Source organism: Panthera onca, chromosome D1 (genome assembly GCF_046562875.1).
Source record: "Panthera onca isolate mPanOnc1 chromosome D1, mPanOnc1 haplotype 2, whole genome shotgun sequence".
Classification (NCBI taxonomy): domain Eukaryota; kingdom Metazoa; phylum Chordata; class Mammalia; order Carnivora; family Felidae; genus Panthera; species Panthera onca.
Window position 1 is genome coordinate 9,203,262 of NC_138348.1, and position 18,766 is coordinate 9,222,027.

The following is an 18,766-nucleotide window of genomic DNA, read 5'->3' on the forward strand; positions in this document are numbered from 1 at the left end:
GCGGGTTGGGGCGTCTTTCTGAGGGCAGCCACCACCCCGTTGGTTGGACCCTCCCTTCTTCCACCGTAGGTTAAGTTTGAGCAGGGCCCTGGGTGGCTCTCTGCCCCGGCAAGGGACTCTGTGCCGGTCCCCACTCCTGCCAACTGTGAGGAGCCTGGTGCGTGTGGGGAACAGGAAGTGAGACTCCCGGGCTCCTTGGAGATATGTTTGCACAGCCAGTGACTTTCCCTTTGTCCCTTTGCACTTGCTACCCTTGCCCTAGCAGTGACAACTTTCCCACTGGAGCAGGGGAACAAAAAAGAGGGGGGGGTTCGGGACACAAAGGTGAGATGCTTGTGCTTTATTGAAGGGAGCCAGGCTGGGGACACAGTGAGGGAAGCGTCTGGGGAGCAGCAGGGACTTCGGCGGCTGGAGACCTTCAGCTTCTGAATCCTAAGCACACAGTGGGCTTCTTATGATTTTGTCCTAAAACACACACCAAAAAACCCCCCAAGACAGTGGTGAGTGAACCTCAGAGGTCGACCAAGATGACGAGATGCAGGAACTTCAATGTCAACGAAGAGGTTCAGTGGGTCTGGGAAGAGCTGAGCTTGTGAGCGTTTTGACTGTTTTATTTATTTTGAGAAAGCGAGGGGGAGAGAGAGAGCAGGGAAGGGGCAGAGAGAGAGCGAGAGAGGCAGGGAGAGAATCCCAAGCAGTCTCCGTGCTCCCATGATCTGAGAGGAACGGTGAGATCAGGACCTGAGCCAAAAATCAAAAGCCGGACGCTTAACTGACTGAGCCACCCAGGCGCCCCCGCAGAAGCCTCTTAAAAAGGGGGAGGTGACTGAGCCTGCTTCCCCAGGGATATTTGCACTGGGTCAGAAAAGGCTCCAAAAAATGGGCCCAGGCTGCACCCAAGCGAGGGGGGAGATCCGCTCGCAGACTGCGTGAGTCAAGGAAGCTGGGTACCGTGAGCTTTAAGATGCTCTCCTTGGCCTTCTGAGGAAGCGTGTCACCAGCCTCTTCAGCTGGATCCCCGCGTCTTTCACGTCCGCGTCTGGCAAGAAGGGTTCAACGGCGGCCTCGTAACTGGAAAGCGTGCCCGTGAAGAGGGTTTCCGTGACGTTTAGAAAGCTCTGGCAGACCTCTGCGGAAGCCGAAGCACAGAAAAGAGAGAGCACATGTGTCCTGGCCCTTTTCCAAGCTGGCAGGGCCCCTGGCCGGGCCAGTCCCCAGATGTAAGTGGCCGGGCCTGTCAGCAAGAGATAGCAGCCTTTTCGTCGAAGGGATGCGTTGAATGGGAGATCTGGTGGTGCTCCAAGGAGCTGGCTCTTTGGCGCCGCCGGGGTTCTTCCCGGATTGCAGCCTTCTGCGGCTTGTCTGAGCCTTCCTGGCACCTCCTGGGCTGGGGCGGGGCGAGGTGCCATGTGTTCTTTCTGTGAGTTCTAGGCAGAGGGCTGATGAGAGAAGATGCCGATCTGATCTTTTATCCAACGTGGGGTCTGGGGAGAGGCTACTGAGGGCTTCGGTTGTCCCACCAGAAACGTGCCTCTTACCAAGGGTGAGTGATGGTCTCAGCCGCTTGCTCCTGGGAGGGGGAGGGGCGTGGCAGAGTCAGGCTTTGGCGGAGTCAGGCTCTAGCCAAGTGCAAGCCCCTGAACTTGGCCTGGAAGAGGCGCTGGGCCCTGTGGGGTGCACTCACCTGCCCACAAGCCTCTTGCTTCCCTTCCTGGCCCCACTATATTCCCTTCACCCAGGGTGCTCCCCAGTTGTGCTCCCCCTTTAGGCTCCTGCTCCCAGGAATGTGGGGGAGGGTCACCGTTTCCTACTCCCTACTTGGCCCTTCTTCCCATGGAGTCTCAGTCCCCGTCCTTGAATTTTCTGCCTGTGTGCAAATTCGGCTTCCCCGCCTGGAATCCTGGCACCCCCAAGTGGCCGCTCCAAGTCAAACCCTCTCCAGAACTTTGAGCCCTGCTTTGCAACTTACGGTGTCAGCTGGCAAGTGTCTTTATCTTTGTGTGGCATCTGTAAAATGGGAATCATACCCCTATTTCATAGGATTATTGTAAGAATGAAAAGCGGGGGGCGCCTGGGTACCTCAGTTGGTTAAACGTCTGACTTCAGCTCAGGTCATGATCTCATGGTTCATGGGTTCCAGCCCCGCGTCGAGCTCTGTGCTGACAGCTCAGGGCCTGGAGCCTGCTTCGGATTCTGTGTCTTCCTCTCTTTCTGCCTCTCCCCCACTCACACTCTGTCTTTCTCTCTCTCAAAAATAAATAAACATTAAAAAAATAAAAAAATAAAAATCTTTTTGCTTCTTTGCTTATGAAAAGGAGAAGAGGTTGATACAGAGTGAAAAACAGGTAACTCAATTCCCAAAAGATCAGGAGGCTTCAAGAGAAGTAGGATCCCCCTTCCTCCCTTCCTTCTGTCCCTCCCTTCCTGCTTCTCTCTTCCCTCTCTCTCGCTCTCTCATTCCTTTCCTCTTAGTGACAGCTGCAACTATTCAGAGACTCCTTATCCTTCTGGAAGAGGACAAAAATGTTTAGAAAACTCCACTCTGGGTTGGCAGTTTCCCAAAGGGAAGATCCCTTTCTAGAATATTCCTCTCTGCCCAGAATGGGAGACCTTGCCTTTGCTTGGGTTTCTTTTGGAGACATGGGGCTCTATGGCTCTTTCTAGCCTCTTTGGCTCCCAGAGTAGTGTGGAGACTCCAAACCTGAAGGCTTCACTGTACCAAGGTCTCTTGGCGTCTTGGGGGTTCTCCAAGACGGGGCTCTGAAGAGCTCATTATTCCTATTCTGTTGGCCATTAAACACACATCCATACTGGATCTCCTCCAGCCCTGCCTCCAGTCTGTTCTGACTCTGGAATTCTGAGGTTGTTGGGTATAGAAGATGGGATCCTTTCCTGGTTTCCCGACAGGCTCAGGGTGCTCCCCAAGTTCCCAAGATGGGCTTGTTCACAGGCCAAGACTCCTGGCTGGGAGTCATCCTTCCAGTGAAATAGGTGTCCCCTCTCCTGAGCACATCCGGGTGGCAGCGAGGGTTCCTGAGCCGGGCTTGGGGAAGAGGGGCTCTGGGCACTCACCAAGACTACAGCAGAGAGCCAGGGTGACCAGGGCAAGAGTCATGGCGAGCTTCATGGTGGTCAGGAGGCTGGTGAGTGAGGCGCTGGCCTGTCTCTGGGTCCGATGGTCTCGTGTGAGGTGTGCTCAACCGGGGTGCCTTCTTAAATAATCCAGGCTGTACTTGGAGGGAAGGAAGAGGGCAAGGCCTGGGCTCCACCGATGGGACCACACTATTTACTTGGGCATCAGCTTGGTGGGAAAAGTGAATGTTCTTTTTGCTCAACCCGGTTTCTTTCTCCATTGAAACTGAGCTCACACAATGGGACACTCGGTCAGGGGAAACCCAGAGTTCCATGTGGAGGCCACAAGGGGACCCAGGTCAGAGGGCACGGAGCCCTGGCTGCCTGTGCCACTCTCTTTGAACTTGAGCATGGGAGCAGTCTAGGTCAACAGAGGCAATTATAGAGTCCACCTGGACCCATCGCTCCAGGAGAAACCGAGGTCTTAGGCTCATCACACAAGGTGCGACAGGAATGGGGCTCAGGACTTTGGACACTCCATTGGCCTCCTCTCACCGCCTCTCCAAGGAAGGCGGCTGGGGGTGTCGCATGGACCAGAGCATCTTCATGATCAGACTTGGGGGAGACCCTGGACTGAAGCATGTTGACAGATAATGGCCTTCTCCAGAAAGCCCACGAGAAACCCAAGCCTCAGATCAGCCTGGAGAATGCACTGCTCGGGGCTGGGTCTGTTCCCACCCGAAACTGCTCTTAAGTCCTACCCTCCTGGTGGCCAAATCCATGGGCACTCAGTCCATATCTCGCTTGGCCTCTTAATGGCCCTGACCCTTCTGACCTTTTCCTTCTTGCACTGTTCTCTCTCCTGTGCTCCCAAGGCTTTCTTTCCTGCTTTCTTTCCAACCATCCTTGTTCTCGAGACATTTATTCTTTACCGATGGCACTTACGTATCATCAGCTGCAGACTCTGGCCGTAGCCCCTTCTCACCTCCCTCTGCCACATCTGTGGCTGCTCCCTTCCTTCTCCAGTGCACCTGCCTTAGGACACAGGCTTGGCCTGGTAAAGCCAATTCTTAAACGGCCTCCCATCCCGACTTGCCCTCATCGGGAAGGCCTGTAGAATGATCTTTCTAAAACCAGCTGATCGTGTCCTCTGTCTTGAAACCCCTTGAAAGCATCCATTTGCGGACAGGGTAAAATTCAAGTGCGATCTACACTGCTTTTGCTGACCACTTAGCCTCATTGCGCCACTTCCCTGCATAATTTAACCCTATGTTAGTATTTGTGGATGTGGGAACATTCCGTATGTTTCTTCACGCCTTTCTACCTTTTCACAAAGGATGCCTCGTGCCTGGAATACATACCTCCCGTCTTGTCTGCTTCTCCAAATCCTGTTTGTACTTTCGGTCAAATGCCCATTCATTGATTCGTGTTGAGCACCTATGTGCCAAGCCTTGTGTTAGGGGGTGGGGAATGGGGTGGGCCCCTTGCAGGGGCCTCCTGCCAAGGTCTGTATGCTCAGAGTCCTGGGAAGCTCCGGAAGAGGTTTCTTTTTTTTTAATGTTTTAAATTTTTATTATTAAAAAAAAATGTTTATTTATTTATTTTGAGGGGGGTAGGGCCAGGGGGAGAGGGGAAGAGAGAGAGAATCCCAACCAGCCTTCGAGATGAGGCTGAAGCGGGGCTCGATCTCAAGAAACGTGAACTCATGACCTGCGCTGAAATCAAGAGTCAAACACTTAATCGACTGGGCCACTCAGAAGCCCCTTTTTAATGCTTTTTAAAAATGTGTTGAAATATACATAATACAAAATTTATCATCTTCATCACTTTCAGTGCACGGTTGAGCGCATTAAATCTATTCACGTTGTTTCGCAGCCGTCCCCACCAGCCATCCCTGTAGCTCTTTTCGTCTTACAAAACTGAAACTGTCCCCATTAGACACTAACTCCCTGTGCGTCCCCAGGCCCTGGCAGTCCCCATTCGGGTATCTGTCTCTGTGATTTGGATTCCTAACTGCCTCACGTATGTGCAATCCCACAATACTGGTCTTTCTGACGGGCTCATTTCACTTGGCACAATGTCCTCAAGTTCATCCGTGGAACATATTGCAGAATTTCTTTCCCTTTGAAGGCCGAATAATGTTCCCTTGTACGTGCGGACCACGTTTTGCTATCCGTTCATCGGTCGATGGGCACTTGGGCTGTGTCCGCATTTTAGCTATTGTGAACAACGCAGCTATGAACGTGAGGGCACAGTCTGGAAGGTTTTAATCTGGAGAGATGTGGTCTGATTTCTCTTTGGATGAGATGACCTTGCCTCTTCTGTGAGGAAGGGCTGGGGGAGGGGTGGGGGTGACCGAGCGGCTGTGACAGAGGGGTTTAGGCTGAGTTGACTCCCAGACCTGTCACTCACTAGCTGTAGTATCCCGGGCATGTCCATCACCCCTCTCTGCCCTGATTTCCCTGTCTGTACAGTGAGCATGATGATACTATCTGTTGTATCTGGCCACCTCGTAAGTGGGGCTGGCATGGAGAATGTGCTCTGTGAATGAATGTTGGTGAGTGTGGTATTTGCACGTCTCCCCTGTGAAGCTGCAGGAGGAAGGCCCTTTCTGTTTTGAGTTTCCTTGCTCGAGTCTCCGGGGCACAGAGGATCCTGAGTGAGCCTCCCTGCTTCCGTGCTCGGCCGACGTCATCAGGATGAGCTTTTCCTTTGTCCCACCTGCTCTACTCTGTCCACCACATGCGCAGCCGCGATGGCTTAGCTGGCTCCCATGTTCCAGACCTGAACCCAGGCTGGGAGATGAGAGCTCACACGAAGAAACAGTAGTTCTGAGGTCCCCCTGTACGGAAGCCCTGTATAGAGGCATAGAATACGCAGGCGTATCTTTATATTTATATTTATTTATTTATTTTGAGAGAGAGGGAGAGGGACAGCACGAGCGGGGGAGGGGCAGAGAAAGAGAGAATCCCAAGCAGGCTCCACGTTGTTAGCGAGGAGCCCAACGTGAGACTCGAACCCACGAATCTGTGAGATCATGACCTGAGCCGAAATCAAGAGTTGGACGCTCAACCGACTGAGCCAGCCAGGCGCCCCTCAGGGCCTGTCTTCCTGTCCCCTGAGTCATAGGGTTGTAGAGCGAGGGTCTCTCCGTGTTTTCTTCCCTGAACCAGCTGTCAGACAGGGAGGGCTTCCTGGATACATGGTGTGGCCACTTGGTGGCACAGCCCAGTGGCTGTGCAGAGAATGACCTGACGAGTGTCATCAAGACAGTCCTAGGCGTGGCTCAGAGGGTCAAGCGTCTGACTTCGGCTCAGGTCATGATCTCGCGGTTCATGGGCTCGAGGCCCGCGTCGGGCTCTGTGCTGACAGCTCAGAGCCCGGAGCCTGCCTCAGATTCCGTGCCTCCCCCTCTCTCTGCCCTTCCCCCACTCGCGCTCTGTCTTGTTCTCTCTCTCTCTCTCTCTCTCTCTCTCTCTCAAAAAATTAGTAAACATTAAAAAAAAAAGACAGTTCATTGGGTCCAGAATCTTAAAAGTGCAGCGTTTGTGAAAGACTTCGGTCTGTGCTCTTCTCCACAGTGTGTTGTGGGGACAGTGCGTGTCTTGTTCTCGTTCCCGCCATCTCTCTCTGGATGCTCCTTTTCCAATTCTTCTGTTACTCCATATTCCTTTTTCCCTCCCCTCCCTTCCCTCCTCTGTACTCTCTTCCTGGGCACCTCATCCGTGCTCACGGTTTCAGTTACCTCCTATGTTGAGACGACTCCCTAATTTATATCCCCCCCCCCCCCAGCATTCTCGGAGTTGCAGCCTTGACCATCCAATGCCTGCTGGACATCCCCATCTAAATTTTTCAAAAGCCTTCAAACTCACTTTGTACGAAGTCAGACTTAACGATCTTTGCTCCTAAGCCTGGTAAACCTTTCCCCAGGATTCCGTATCTCAGCAAATGACCTCACCACCCAATTGGTCACGCAACCCGGAGACACGTCTTTGATGCCTCACCCTCCCTGGGGCCATCTTGACACAGCCTCATGTCACCATCAAGTCCATGGGCTTGGACACAATTCTGATGGTGTCCTTCTCGTTGTTCTCTGAGGGGCCTTTCAGATCTGTCAGTCTACCACCCAGGTCCTTCTCTTCCTCGTCCAACTCCCTCTGGGGCCATCAGGTCCAGGCATCACAGCGGGGTCCTGAAGCTTTATTCAGTTTGATTATTTCCCTGTGCTTTGGGGATATCACAGATTCATGATAGGTTTATTTGAGGGGCCACTTATCTAAGAGGTAAGAAACCCACTGAAAGCTGAAAATAAAAAGCTGTCCATTATTAAAACAAAACAAAACAACCCCCACCCCCCCATGATATTAAACATCACCTTCCTTCTGGGTCTGACTCCATGATCCAGTGATCTGGTCTCTTGAGGCCAGCCCATCATTCAGGCTCAGTTTCAGGTGTCTGTGTCACATGCCCCTTGGGGACTCACAAAGTGTGGCTGATGGTTCTGATACAGGCAAGAAAGGTGAGCTGAACCCCCACCCCGACCCCACCTGGGGTACCCTAAAACCCTCCCAGTGCTGCCCCTAGAGGGTCCCTCTCTGAGCCAGCAGTGGACGTGGCTGGGGCTGCAGTGATGGCAGCAGGGACCCATGGGTCTCCCAGCCCATCACCCACAGCCTCGGACTCTGTTGTCTACATCTTACCTTCATGGTTCGGGGTCCTGGGAACAGAATAGCTGGTTCCTGGGTCTTTGAGGAACTTAGCATCTAATATCTCCCCTGCCATTAGGAGGGCCTCATGCGGCCCTTACTCAACCTCACGGACAATCAGCCCTTGCTGTTCCCGGAGCAATGGTTTCCCAGGCCCAGCGGGGCGGGGCGGCGGGGGGCGGGGTGGGCATTGACCTTCAAGGTATGGGGTTGGGGGTTCATCTCAGTTCTGAGTGGGGCCACCACCAAGCATCCCAAGACAGGCTCTTCCATCTTGGTCCTTGGGAGAGCCCTGCTTGGCGGTGAGGGGCATTTCTCTCCCCTGCCCAGAAACGTATAGAGCAACAACTTCTTTGCTGTGTGCGACAGTTAGGCAAAAAGTGTTAGGGGAGGCTCAGTCTCTTAGACTCTAACACCTGCTCCTCAAATCCTTAAGCACCACACACTGAGCTCCAGGCCAGAACCCTCCAGCCGGCCTTGGCACGTGGTGAGGGCTGGGAGCCACTGTTTCTGGCTACATTGGGCAGTGGCCCGGTCACTGTGCAAAGATAAACTGAGGGAAGGCAAGCCACTCGGTTATTAGCACTGCAGGCATGGCAGTGAATTTGTATGCTTCCTGCCAGCGCTCCCCGCGTCCCCCAGCTGAAACCGCGGCCTGTGTTGGCTGTGCCTGGGTCTGTGTTTGTCCTGACCCCTAGGTTGCTGGAGATTCAGGGGCAGGGCCAGGGCTCAACCTTCCCTGACTCCAGCTTGGAGGGTATGCCTGGCTGTGGCCCAGAAAGAGGCTCAGTCAGAGCCTGAAGGTCCTGGGGGATCTGGAAGTCCAGCCTGGTGACTTGGACCTTGAGGCCCTAGGTCTGCTGGTGTTCCCCGCATGTGCTCAGGGGGCTTCTGGCTCCGTGCTTGTTCTCCAGACAGCCCCTGGTCAGAGCAGATTTTCCCTTATGGGTTTGTTTGTTCTCTTCTCTCTTGGTGTCTCTGAGGACTGATCGCTGCATTGACCCAGAGGGCCTGGCAACTTCTGGACATTCCAGCCATTTTGGCCACAGGCCCTGATGCCTAAGACTCGTGTGTTTTTAGAATGTCCACCCCCCCCCCCCCCCCCCCCCCCGCCTCAGTTATCATGTATCTGCTGGCTCCAAAATATGTTTTAAAATCCTCAAAGTTGTAACTAATGAATATGTACCTGTGTAACATCGTTTCAACTAGCTTACTGCGACTCGGCTCAACTACAGCATGGCGTCATGCAGGAGCAGTAAAGTTTAACTCGTATGAACAAAATGCAGAATGTAGTCTCAGGATCAGAATTATAAAATTTATACAGACCCTTTCAAAAGTTTATAGGCAAAATCAAACACAGTGTGAGAAGTGTGTATATTTTCACGTGTTTGATACGATGTGGGGTTGGAGTGTCACAACTAGGAGGGCCTCGTGTCCCGCTCTCCCAATACCTGCAGCTGTGCGGTCATAGCAGAGCACAGCCACCATCAGAACAGGAAGAGAGGAATCAGAAGAAATGCCCCAGTTTGTCTCTTGTCCCATCCCCTGATCTATAGCTAGAACCTTCCATTGGCCTAACCAGCTGATATTCAGCCAGTGAGGGAGCCCCACTTTTGTGGTCCTCAGAGGTCAGCTGCCTGGGGGCACAGAGCAGATCAGAGAAAGGTAGAGAATGGATGGGTGGGGTGAGTGTCAAACAGAGAATAACCTGCACATAAAGGTCTCATTCTATACATACAGCTCTGGATCTTGCTTTTTTTCACTTAATATTATCTGTCAGACTGGGGCACCTGGGTGGCTCAGTCCATTAGGCATCTGATTCTTGGTTTTGGCTCAGGTCATGATCTCATGGTTCATGAGTTCAAGCCTGGAGTCGTCGGGTTCTGCTCTGGCATTGTGGAGCTTGCTTGGGATTCTGTCTCTCTGTCCCTCTCATTCTCCCCTCCCTTGCTCCCGCTCTCTCTCAAAATAAAGGAATAAACATTTGAAAACAAAAATGTTATGTCTTGGATATCTTTTGAAACTCTGGCACTTACAGATGCACTTGATTTTTTTTTTTTTTTCAAATTATAGAATATCCCTCTGTAGGATGCAGTACAATTCGAGCTACCAGTACCTTATTGATGGATGCCTGTCATTTTCACAGTTTTTCCCATACAAACCACAAGCACGCCTCCTTCTGCCCTGGGGGCGTCTCCCCGTAGGACAGATGCCTGGATTCAGATTCGCTGGCATTCTCTAGAGGCGCCGACTCCCCAGGCTGGAGTCTGTCTGTTCCAGCGGCAGAGGGGTGGTTGGTGAGTGTTCGGACTGCGGTGGTGAGAGCAAGAGGGTATGTGTGGGTCAGCAACTGTTCTGATTCTCCATGGGGATCTCGGTCACTTTCCTGGTGCAACTTGTCCCTCGGCCCCAGGCCTGGGCAGGGGCCAGCAGAAATGTCTCCTGGACTGCTGAGAGCATCCTGTGGGTGCAAATCGCCCACTCCTGCTGGAAGGGATCGGGTGTTAGCGGTTTCTGGAGGCTGAACCTGAGAGTTTCAGGGAGGGGTGAGGGTGAGTCAGGCCATGACCTGCTGAGCATCAGAGCGCCTTCTTGGGGTGCTGGGGACGGCCAGGCCAGGCAGATGTGCTGAAACTTGGGGGGTGGGAAGGTGGAGCAGGGCTGAGAGCTGGGGCTTTTCCCACGGAGCCTGGGAGAACCAGCGGGTTCTTTGCTCTGGGACAAGCTCCCCTGAGGGGTGGGGACCATCAAGTTGATGGAAGTCCCTGTTCTGCGGGGTGGTAACCGGTTCCCCTTCACTTAGACTCTGGGGATTTGGGGGGTTAACACAACGTGTAACATGATTCACTTCTTGACATTTCCCAGAAAGCTTGCTCCCTTTCTTGCTTAATTCTGCAGGTTCTTTGTTCTGGGCTGAGTCACCCAAATCCTGCCTTTTGTGTGTGTTCTCTCTCACCTTCCCTGCCCTGTGACTGTTCCCACCGCAAAGTTGGCGTGTCACCGCTCAGGCCCCTCTGGGTGGGTCATGCGGCCCTGTTCTCCGCTGTCATGGGGGACAGGCGCCAATGTGGTCAGCAGACATGGTTGGCCAGCTGCGTGGCTCTGCAGGGCTGCAGCTGTCCTAGATGCACAGGGACGGGGGTGGGGGGTGGGGGGTGGGGGGGAGTGGGAAGGAAGGCCACCTTGAGTTTCCAAAAGATCTATCGTATGCTAAAGAAGACTCACAGCAAACTAGAGGCCTTGCTACTGTTGAGCTAAAGTTATTTTTCCCTCTAGCAAAGCATTAACAAGAAGACAGTGGGAAGTTCCTGGAGGAATGTTTTATCCTGCCTGCCCCAAGTATTTGTCAATGGGCTGCAGGTTACAAAGAAATTTAATTTTATCTGTATTTTCTTCTTGCCTTCCTTCTGGTTATCAGTACGGAGGGGAGGGGGATGTTAGGGCCCCGGGAAATTGAGTCCATAGGTTTCTGGAGATTGCTTTTTTTCTTGCACATCATTAAGACAGTTGCAAGCTGATGGAGACTCTAGTCCTTCAGGACTGTGATCTGTATCAGTTAACCATTTGTTTTTCCTTTGCCTTTGTTCTTGGGCAGCCTGGAGTGCCTGAGGAAGGTCACATAGATCCCACCTGGGGGTGTGGAGGGTGGTGGGGTGTTCGTTTGTATTTTGCCCTCAGCTTGCCTTAGCTCTCTCATCATTTGGGGAAAAATAAAAACTCTGAAATACCCACAAAAGGTCAAATTTAGGCACCCACTGAATCGTACCACTGCTGTCACGTTTTATTTATTTTTTGAGTCGTTCTTCTAGAACAATCGACAATTGAAAATAATACATTTTGACTTCAAAGATATTAGAATCCAGTAAAATATTTCGTGTACGGACTAAAACTTTCACTTCCCCAACGGAAATATTATACTTTACACTTGTTTACTGTTGTGTTAACCCCCCCCCCCCCAAAAAAGCTCCCAGGTGGTCTCATAGGACGACGGAAAGGAAGCCACTCAGGTTCTATTTCTTGGTCTTTACCATCAGTGTTTTGTGGTTCACTTTGAATTCACTGTTTATTTTATTCTATTTTTTTTTTTTTTTTTTTTTTTTGATGCAAAAGCAAAGAGCCTTTATTCGAGCTAGCTCAAGCTCAATCCCCTACCTGCACCGACGCAGCGGTGAGATGCCGGAGAGAGCCCTATTTTATTCTATTTTTAAAAAATGTTTATTTGAGAGAGAGCTTGTGGGGAAGGAGCAGAGAGAAAGGGAGAGAGAATCCCAAGCAGGCTCCATGCTGTCAGCACACAGCCTGATGCGGGGCTCAAACTCGCGAACCCCATGAGATCATGATCGGAGCCAAAGTCGGACGCTTAACTGACTGAGCCACCCGAGCGCCCCTGAGTTTATCGCTTAAACGCAGGGAGGATGTAGCCCCTGAGTTTATTGCTTAAACGTAGGGAGGATGTAGCCCTCGGGAGCTGGAGACAAGAATCTGACTCTGAAGCCTGTTCCAAGGATTCTGAACCTTCGCAAACTTGGTCTTGACACGCTTGTGTCATCGGAGACCAACTGTACAACTGGGAGCTCTTAGAAATGACTCCCACGTGGAATACAGTGTTTATTAACAGACAAGCAATACACACGTGCTAACTGGGGGCTCACGCATGCGTTCGGAACACTCAGTAGCGACCCTGGCCAATCCTCACCACGAGGCTTAGAAGAGTTTTCCAGGTAGCGGTATTTTATCCCTGACATTGTTTAGAGCTGCTGGTGCACGGGGGCGCCTGGGTGGCTCAGTTGGTTGAGCATCCGACTTCAGCTCACGTCATGACCTCACGGTTCGTGAGTTCGAGTCCCCAGTCGGAATCTGGGCTAAGACCTTGGAACCTGTTCAGAGTCTATGTCTGCCCCTCCCCCACTTGCGCGCTCTCTCTCTCTCTCTCTCTTTCTCTCAACAACAAACAAACATCGAACAAAAATTATTGGGACTTATGGTGCACGGTGTTAACACTTGCTTTTCGTGGTGTTACCGTGGTGTTTGAATCCTTCTTACTGCACACACCCGGAGTGGGTGGCCGCCCCTGGTCTCAGCCAGGGACCACCAAAGCTTGGTAATACCTGCTCTTTGGTTCCCAGCCAATCCTTCTCTAGGTGGGAATATTCTGGAAGCCGGGCTCTTTACACAAAATGAGTGCCTGAAGGTCTTTTCATTTGCCTTCCTCTGTCTCAGCCCTTCCTGGGGCCGCCTGAGTCAGGGGAAAAGCCAAAAGAGGAAAGGAAAATGAGGAGAAAAAGAGTACAGGTTAATGCTTCAAAAACTATCCACCGCAAGCAGCCGGCCTGTGCCCCTGGGGAGCCGGGCGGGCACGGGGTGGCTGGTATCCTGCCGTGGTGGTGAGCCCCCGGGTGAGGTTCTCGCTGCCTCTTCAGCATAAGACAGGCTGCCCAGGCCCCCGGGCTCAGAGATTCCAGGTGGTTCTCCGCAGCTGTCTCTGGCTCACCCCAAATTTGAACTCCAGGGAAATTCTGCCTCTGTGATCTGGAAGGGGCCGCAGGGAACATCGGCTCCATCTGGAGAAGGGGTCTCTGGATGAGGGAGAGACTATAAGTTATGAGAGGTTGCAAACGTGAGGGGCAGAGATGGGACTTGAACCTGAGCACTGTGATGCTCTCTGCTGGGGGGTTGGGGGAGCTCTGCCGTTCTGAACCGCACAGCAGGGCTCGGCCTCTGCGGTTTATGCACCCAGATGCCTAGGAACAGACAGCGTTCTACGTATTTATGCTCTGAATCTCACGGACCCTTGGGGCCTGTAAAAATGCCGAAAAACCAGCATTGCTGGTTGTAATTCACTTTCCTCTAAAGTCATTGGTGGGTCTTTTCCGGATAGATTCAGAATGCCAGGAAACAGGGTAACTAGAGAGCTGCATCCCTCAGTCCCAGAGGCTGGAGTTGGAGAGACACCCGTTGGGCAAGGGACAACTGCCAGCGCCTGTCCCACGGTGGCCCTGGAGAGGCTGTGTCTGATATGCTGCCTGGTCTGCGGGGACAGAAATTGTGGGGGCTGCTTTCTTGGACCCCGGGCTCAGCGTGGGGTTCATGTCCAAGGTTAGGGTCACTGCCTAGAGTGCCCCGCTGTGGTCCATTCTGCCCACAGCAGCCAGACTGACCTTTTAAAAATGTAAATTAGAGGTGCCTGTGTGGCTCAGTTGGTTGAGCATCCAACTTTGGCTCAGGTCACGATCTCGTGTTTCGTGAGTTCGAGCCACACCTGGGGCTCGCTGCTGTCATCACAGAGCCTACTCCGGATCCTCTGTACTCCCCCTCTCTCTACCCCTCCCCTGTTCGTGCACACACTCTTTCTCTCTCAAAAATAAAGAAACATTAAAAAAAAAATTTAAGATGTAAATCAGAGACCCTGTCACTCTTCTGTGTAAATTGGCTTCACACAACATTTAGGATTAAATCCAAACTCTCCCCTAGTCCACATGACCCTGCATGACCTGTCTCTGCCTGTCCCTCCAGTCCCAGCTTGTGTCACTGCCCCTCTGACTCAGTACCTTGTGACAAACTGGCCTCCTTACCCACAAGGTACATGAGCCCTGGCTGCCACCGGACCTTTGCTCTTGCTTTCCCTCTGCCAGGAACTCCACCCCGGATTATAACTTGATCACACTCTCTGTCATTGCCACGGAGGTGTCAACCCATACACTCCCTCTGCAGATAAGATCACCGTGTGTCCTTCCCCAGTCACTCTGGATCCCAGGGTCCAGCTTTCTTTCCTTCAGAGCCTTAATCCCCATCTGAAATGATGCTGTTTATTATCTGTCTTCTTAGAACGTAGGTTCCATGCTCACCTAGGACTCCCTGGGGCCCGGCACATAGTAGGTGCTTATTAAGTATTTGTTGACTGAATGAACAGGACCCTGAGCCTTTTGGCCTGTAGTCAGGTGTCCAGTGAGCATCAGTGGGGAGGATGTGGGTAGCACTCAGAGGCACGGCCGGTGCATACTAAAGTATTCGGTGTTTTCTAGGACAGTGATGGCACCCAGGTTCACCCAAAGACCTAGCCTCAGCCACTTCTCCATTTCCTGAAATGCACTCAGCTGTCTTCCCCCACGTCCACGACATCCTCACTGGCTGCAATCCTTCTTACCTTCAAGACCAGGGTGAAAGGCGACCTCCCCCTGTCTCCTCTCACCCCCGCAGGGAAAATAAGTCATGTCGTTAGTGACAGTCACAGCACTCACCCACACCTCCCTTCTGCAGGCAGGGCGCTCAGTGTGTTCTCTCACTGAACTCATGTAACCATCCTCCCAGGAAGGCGCTAGGCCCGTCCCCATTTCAAAGATGGGGACACTGAGGCTCAGAGAGTTGCCCGAGGTTACTAGTCAGCAAGCGGGGGAGGCAGGATCTCAGCCTGGGGAGGGCTGACTGCAACCTGCTGAGCCCCTTTCTGCTGGGCCCGCCTTCACTCCCCTTGCTTGCGGCTGGTTTCAGTTACCTGCCTGCGGGGAGCCGAGGTCTCACGGACTGTCCCCAACCCTGGACTCTGTATCTTCCTTGAGGCTTCTGGAACCTCAGCACATCGTGAGTCTCCATAACCATCGCTGGTGGGATTGAACCTAATTCTAGCCCTTCTTCCCCACCCCAAGCACGTGTTCTTCCGGCCTCTGTTCTGAGGGGGTGGTGGAGGAGACACCCTAACTCTTCTTATCTTTTATTATATACGCGGGTTATTTACTTATGTAGGTCTAAGTGACCTACGGCATTATATTAGTTTCAGGTGGACAACATAACGATTCAATATTTGTATATGTTGTGAAATGATCACCCCGAGAAGTCTAGTTAACCTCTGTCACCGCACAGAGTTAAACATTTTTTTTTTTCTTGTGATGAGAACTTATTTTTTTTTATGAAAAAAAAAATGTTTTGTTTTTTTTTTTCACATTTGTTTGTTAACAAGAGAGACAGAGCATGAGCAGGGGAGGGGCACTGAGAGAGAGAGGGAGACACAGGATCTGAAGCTGGTTCCAGGCTCTGAGCGGTCAACCCAGAGCCCGAGGCGGGGCTCGAACTCACAAACCGCGAGATCATGACCTGAGCCGAAGTCGGACGCTTAACTGATTGAGTCACCGAGGCGCCCCTGAGAGCTTATATTTTAAGTTGATTTTTTTGAGAGAGAGATAGAGAGCGTGCACAAGCAAGGGAGGGGCGGAGAGAGGAGAGAGAGAATCCCAAGCAGGCTCTGAGGCTGTAATCACAGAGCCCGACTTGGAGCTCAATCTCACAGACCATGAGGTCATGACCTGAGCCGAAATCGAAAGTCGGATGCTTGGCCGACTGAGCCACCCGGGTGCCCTGAGAACTTTGAAGTTCTTGTAGCAACTTTCAAATATGCAGTACAATATTATTATTAAACCAAGTGTTTTTTAAAATTTGATTTTGGAGAAAGAGAGAGAGCATGAGTGGGGGAGAGCGGCAGAGGGAGAGAGAGAGAATCCCAAGCAGGCTCCAAGATTTCACACCCAGCAGGGAGCCCGACGTGGGGCTCAATCCCATGACCCTGGGATCATGACCTGAGCCGAAATCAAGCGTTGGACGCTCAACCGACTGAGCCACCCAGGCGCCCCAATGTTTTCGTTTTCTTTGAATATATCCAGAAATGGGATTGCTGGACCACATGGCAATTCTATTTTTAAGTTTTTTGGAGGAACCTCCATGTCGTTTTCCCCAGGGGCTGCACCAATGCCCGCCAACAGTGCACGAGGGTTCCCTTTTCTCCACATCCTCACCCATACTTACTGTTTCTTGTTGTCTTGCTTTTAGCCATTCTGACGGGCGTGAGGGGGTATCTCATTGTGGGTTTGGTCTGTGTCTCCCTGATGATGAGTGATATTGAGCGTCTTTTAAACTTTTATTACAGTAACGATTTTTGCCAATAAAAATTGGCTCATAGAATTAGACCTGACAGTTCTGAAGGGAGAGAAGATTCTGTGCTGGGAAGGGGCTGACAGAACTCTGGCAAATAGGAAGTAAATTCGGTAAATGTCACCTTAATGTTTTCGGGTAGTAACATCCTTCTCGGTGGTCCTAACTGCTAAAGAGTAAATTTTAATTAAGAAAAAGTTTTTTTTTAATGTGTATTTATTTTTGAGAGAGACAGAGAGAGAGAGCGCGTGAGCATGAGTGGAAGAGGGGAGGAGAGAGAGGGAGACACAGAATCCGAATCTGGCTTCAGGCTTGGGAGCTGTCGGCACAGAGCCCTTCGTGAGGCTCGAACTCACGAACCACGAGATCATGACCTGGGCTGAAATCGGAATCTTAACCGACTGAACCACCTAGGAGCCCCAGTTTTAATTTTTTTTTAAGTTTATTTATTTTTTTTTTGAGGGAGAGAGAGAGAGAGAAAGAGGAAGAGAGAGTGCGTGCGAGTGGAGGAGGGGCAGGGAGAGGGGGACAGAGGATCCAAAGTGGGCCCTGTGCTGTTAGCCCAGAGCCTGATGTGGGGCTTGAACTTACAAACTTCGAGATCATGACCTGAGCGGAAGTCAGAAGCTTAACTCACTGAGCCACCCAGCTGCCCTGAGAGTAAGTTGTTTAAATTAACTAATTAATTAATTAATTACTTAATAAAGTTTATTTATTTTGAGAGAGAGAGAGAGTGCAGAAAGGGTAGAGACAGAAGGAGAGAGACAGAATTCCAAGCAGGCTCCATGCTGAGAGCACAGAGCCCTACACGGGGCTTGAACTCACGAACTGTTAGATCAAGACCTGAGCCGAAATCAAGAATGGAATGCTTAACCGACTGAGCCACCCAGGCATGCCAAAAGTAAGTTTTAAAATGCAATCCTGACTGAAGTGATTAAGTCCTCTCTTTTTCTCTCTCTTCCGGAGGGTTGGACCCTTGTGTGCAAAGGCGGGTGCTTCTGGGGCTCCCTCCTCTCAGCAGGCCCCACAGCGCTGAGTGTGCGGGTGTTTAGAATCATGCAGAACTTTGAGCCTTTTCCCTCTTAGCCTCAGAGGTTTCCCCCGTGAATTAGGGCTAATGGAGGCCCCCAGCCCTGCCTCTCAGAGGCTGTTGGAGTTCAGTCAGTGATGAGAGAAAGCCAAGGCTTTCCTGAGGACGCGGCTTGTGTGGGAAGAGGGGTGCAGTGGGCAACTTGGTTGGCCGGGCCTAGGGCGCCACCTCAAGGGTCTCCCAACTGTGTGAGGAGGCAGATGGACAAAGGTGACCACGGTTCATGGGCAGTCCTCAGAGGAGGAGAAGACGAGCTCCGAGTGGGAGCAGAGAGGCTTCCTGGAGGAGGTGTCTTTGCGCTGGATCTGGGGGGCACTGGGGGCAAACAAGGTCAGAGCCGGGAGAGGCCAGCACCTCCATCACCGTTCTTTCATTCAGCCCTCATGGGTGAAGGCCCTGCCGGGTGCCAGCCAGGTACCGGTTCTGGGGACAGTGTCTAGAGTGACACACAGATGTTAATCCCCAGGATGACAGTTGCCACGAAGGAGAGATTTGGGTGTGCCAGAAGAATCTCCGGGTCGGGTGCTGGAGGAGACGTCCCTTGGGTGAGCTCTGTGAGATCGGCAGGCCTTGTCTAGTGAGGGGCAGGGGAGAGCACTTGGGACAGAGGTGGGGTGTGTGAAGCTCGGGGCCCCCGGGAGCGGGGCCACAGGCGACGCCAGCGTGGTGGAAGCTGATGCACTGAGAGAGAAGGCTTGGGACCTCGGGGCAAGAGCCTGACATCCACACAGAGCCTTGATTGCCCGAGGGACGTTCGAGTTTACCTTGGTCGCAGGACACTGATACAAAAGGCATGGAAGTAGGGTCTGGGCCCGGCTTCGTGGGGAATGGGAGCGACGGGGGCGGTGGGCCTGGATGGAGCACATCCAGTGACCGGTGGACGTTGGAGAACAGGCTTTGTTACGACGGGGAAGGTGGACAAAGCCAGGTACCGAGCCACGGTTCAATTCACCGCGTCTTCTAGAAGACCCAGGCTGGG

At 52.2% G+C, this 18,766-nt stretch overlaps 1 protein-coding gene across 1 annotated transcript; it reads right to left on the minus strand.

The window, feature by feature from the left end:
• Positions 1 to 330: 330 nt before the first annotated feature.
• Positions 331 to 3,127, minus strand: SCGB1A1 (secretoglobin family 1A member 1). The gene is given in 4 exon segments (XM_060608035.3): positions 331 to 465; positions 952 to 998; positions 1,001 to 1,141; positions 3,076 to 3,127. Coding segments are annotated over 4 exon segments (273 nt in total). The 3' UTR covers positions 331 to 432.
• Positions 3,128 to 18,766: the final 15,639 nt, after the last annotated feature.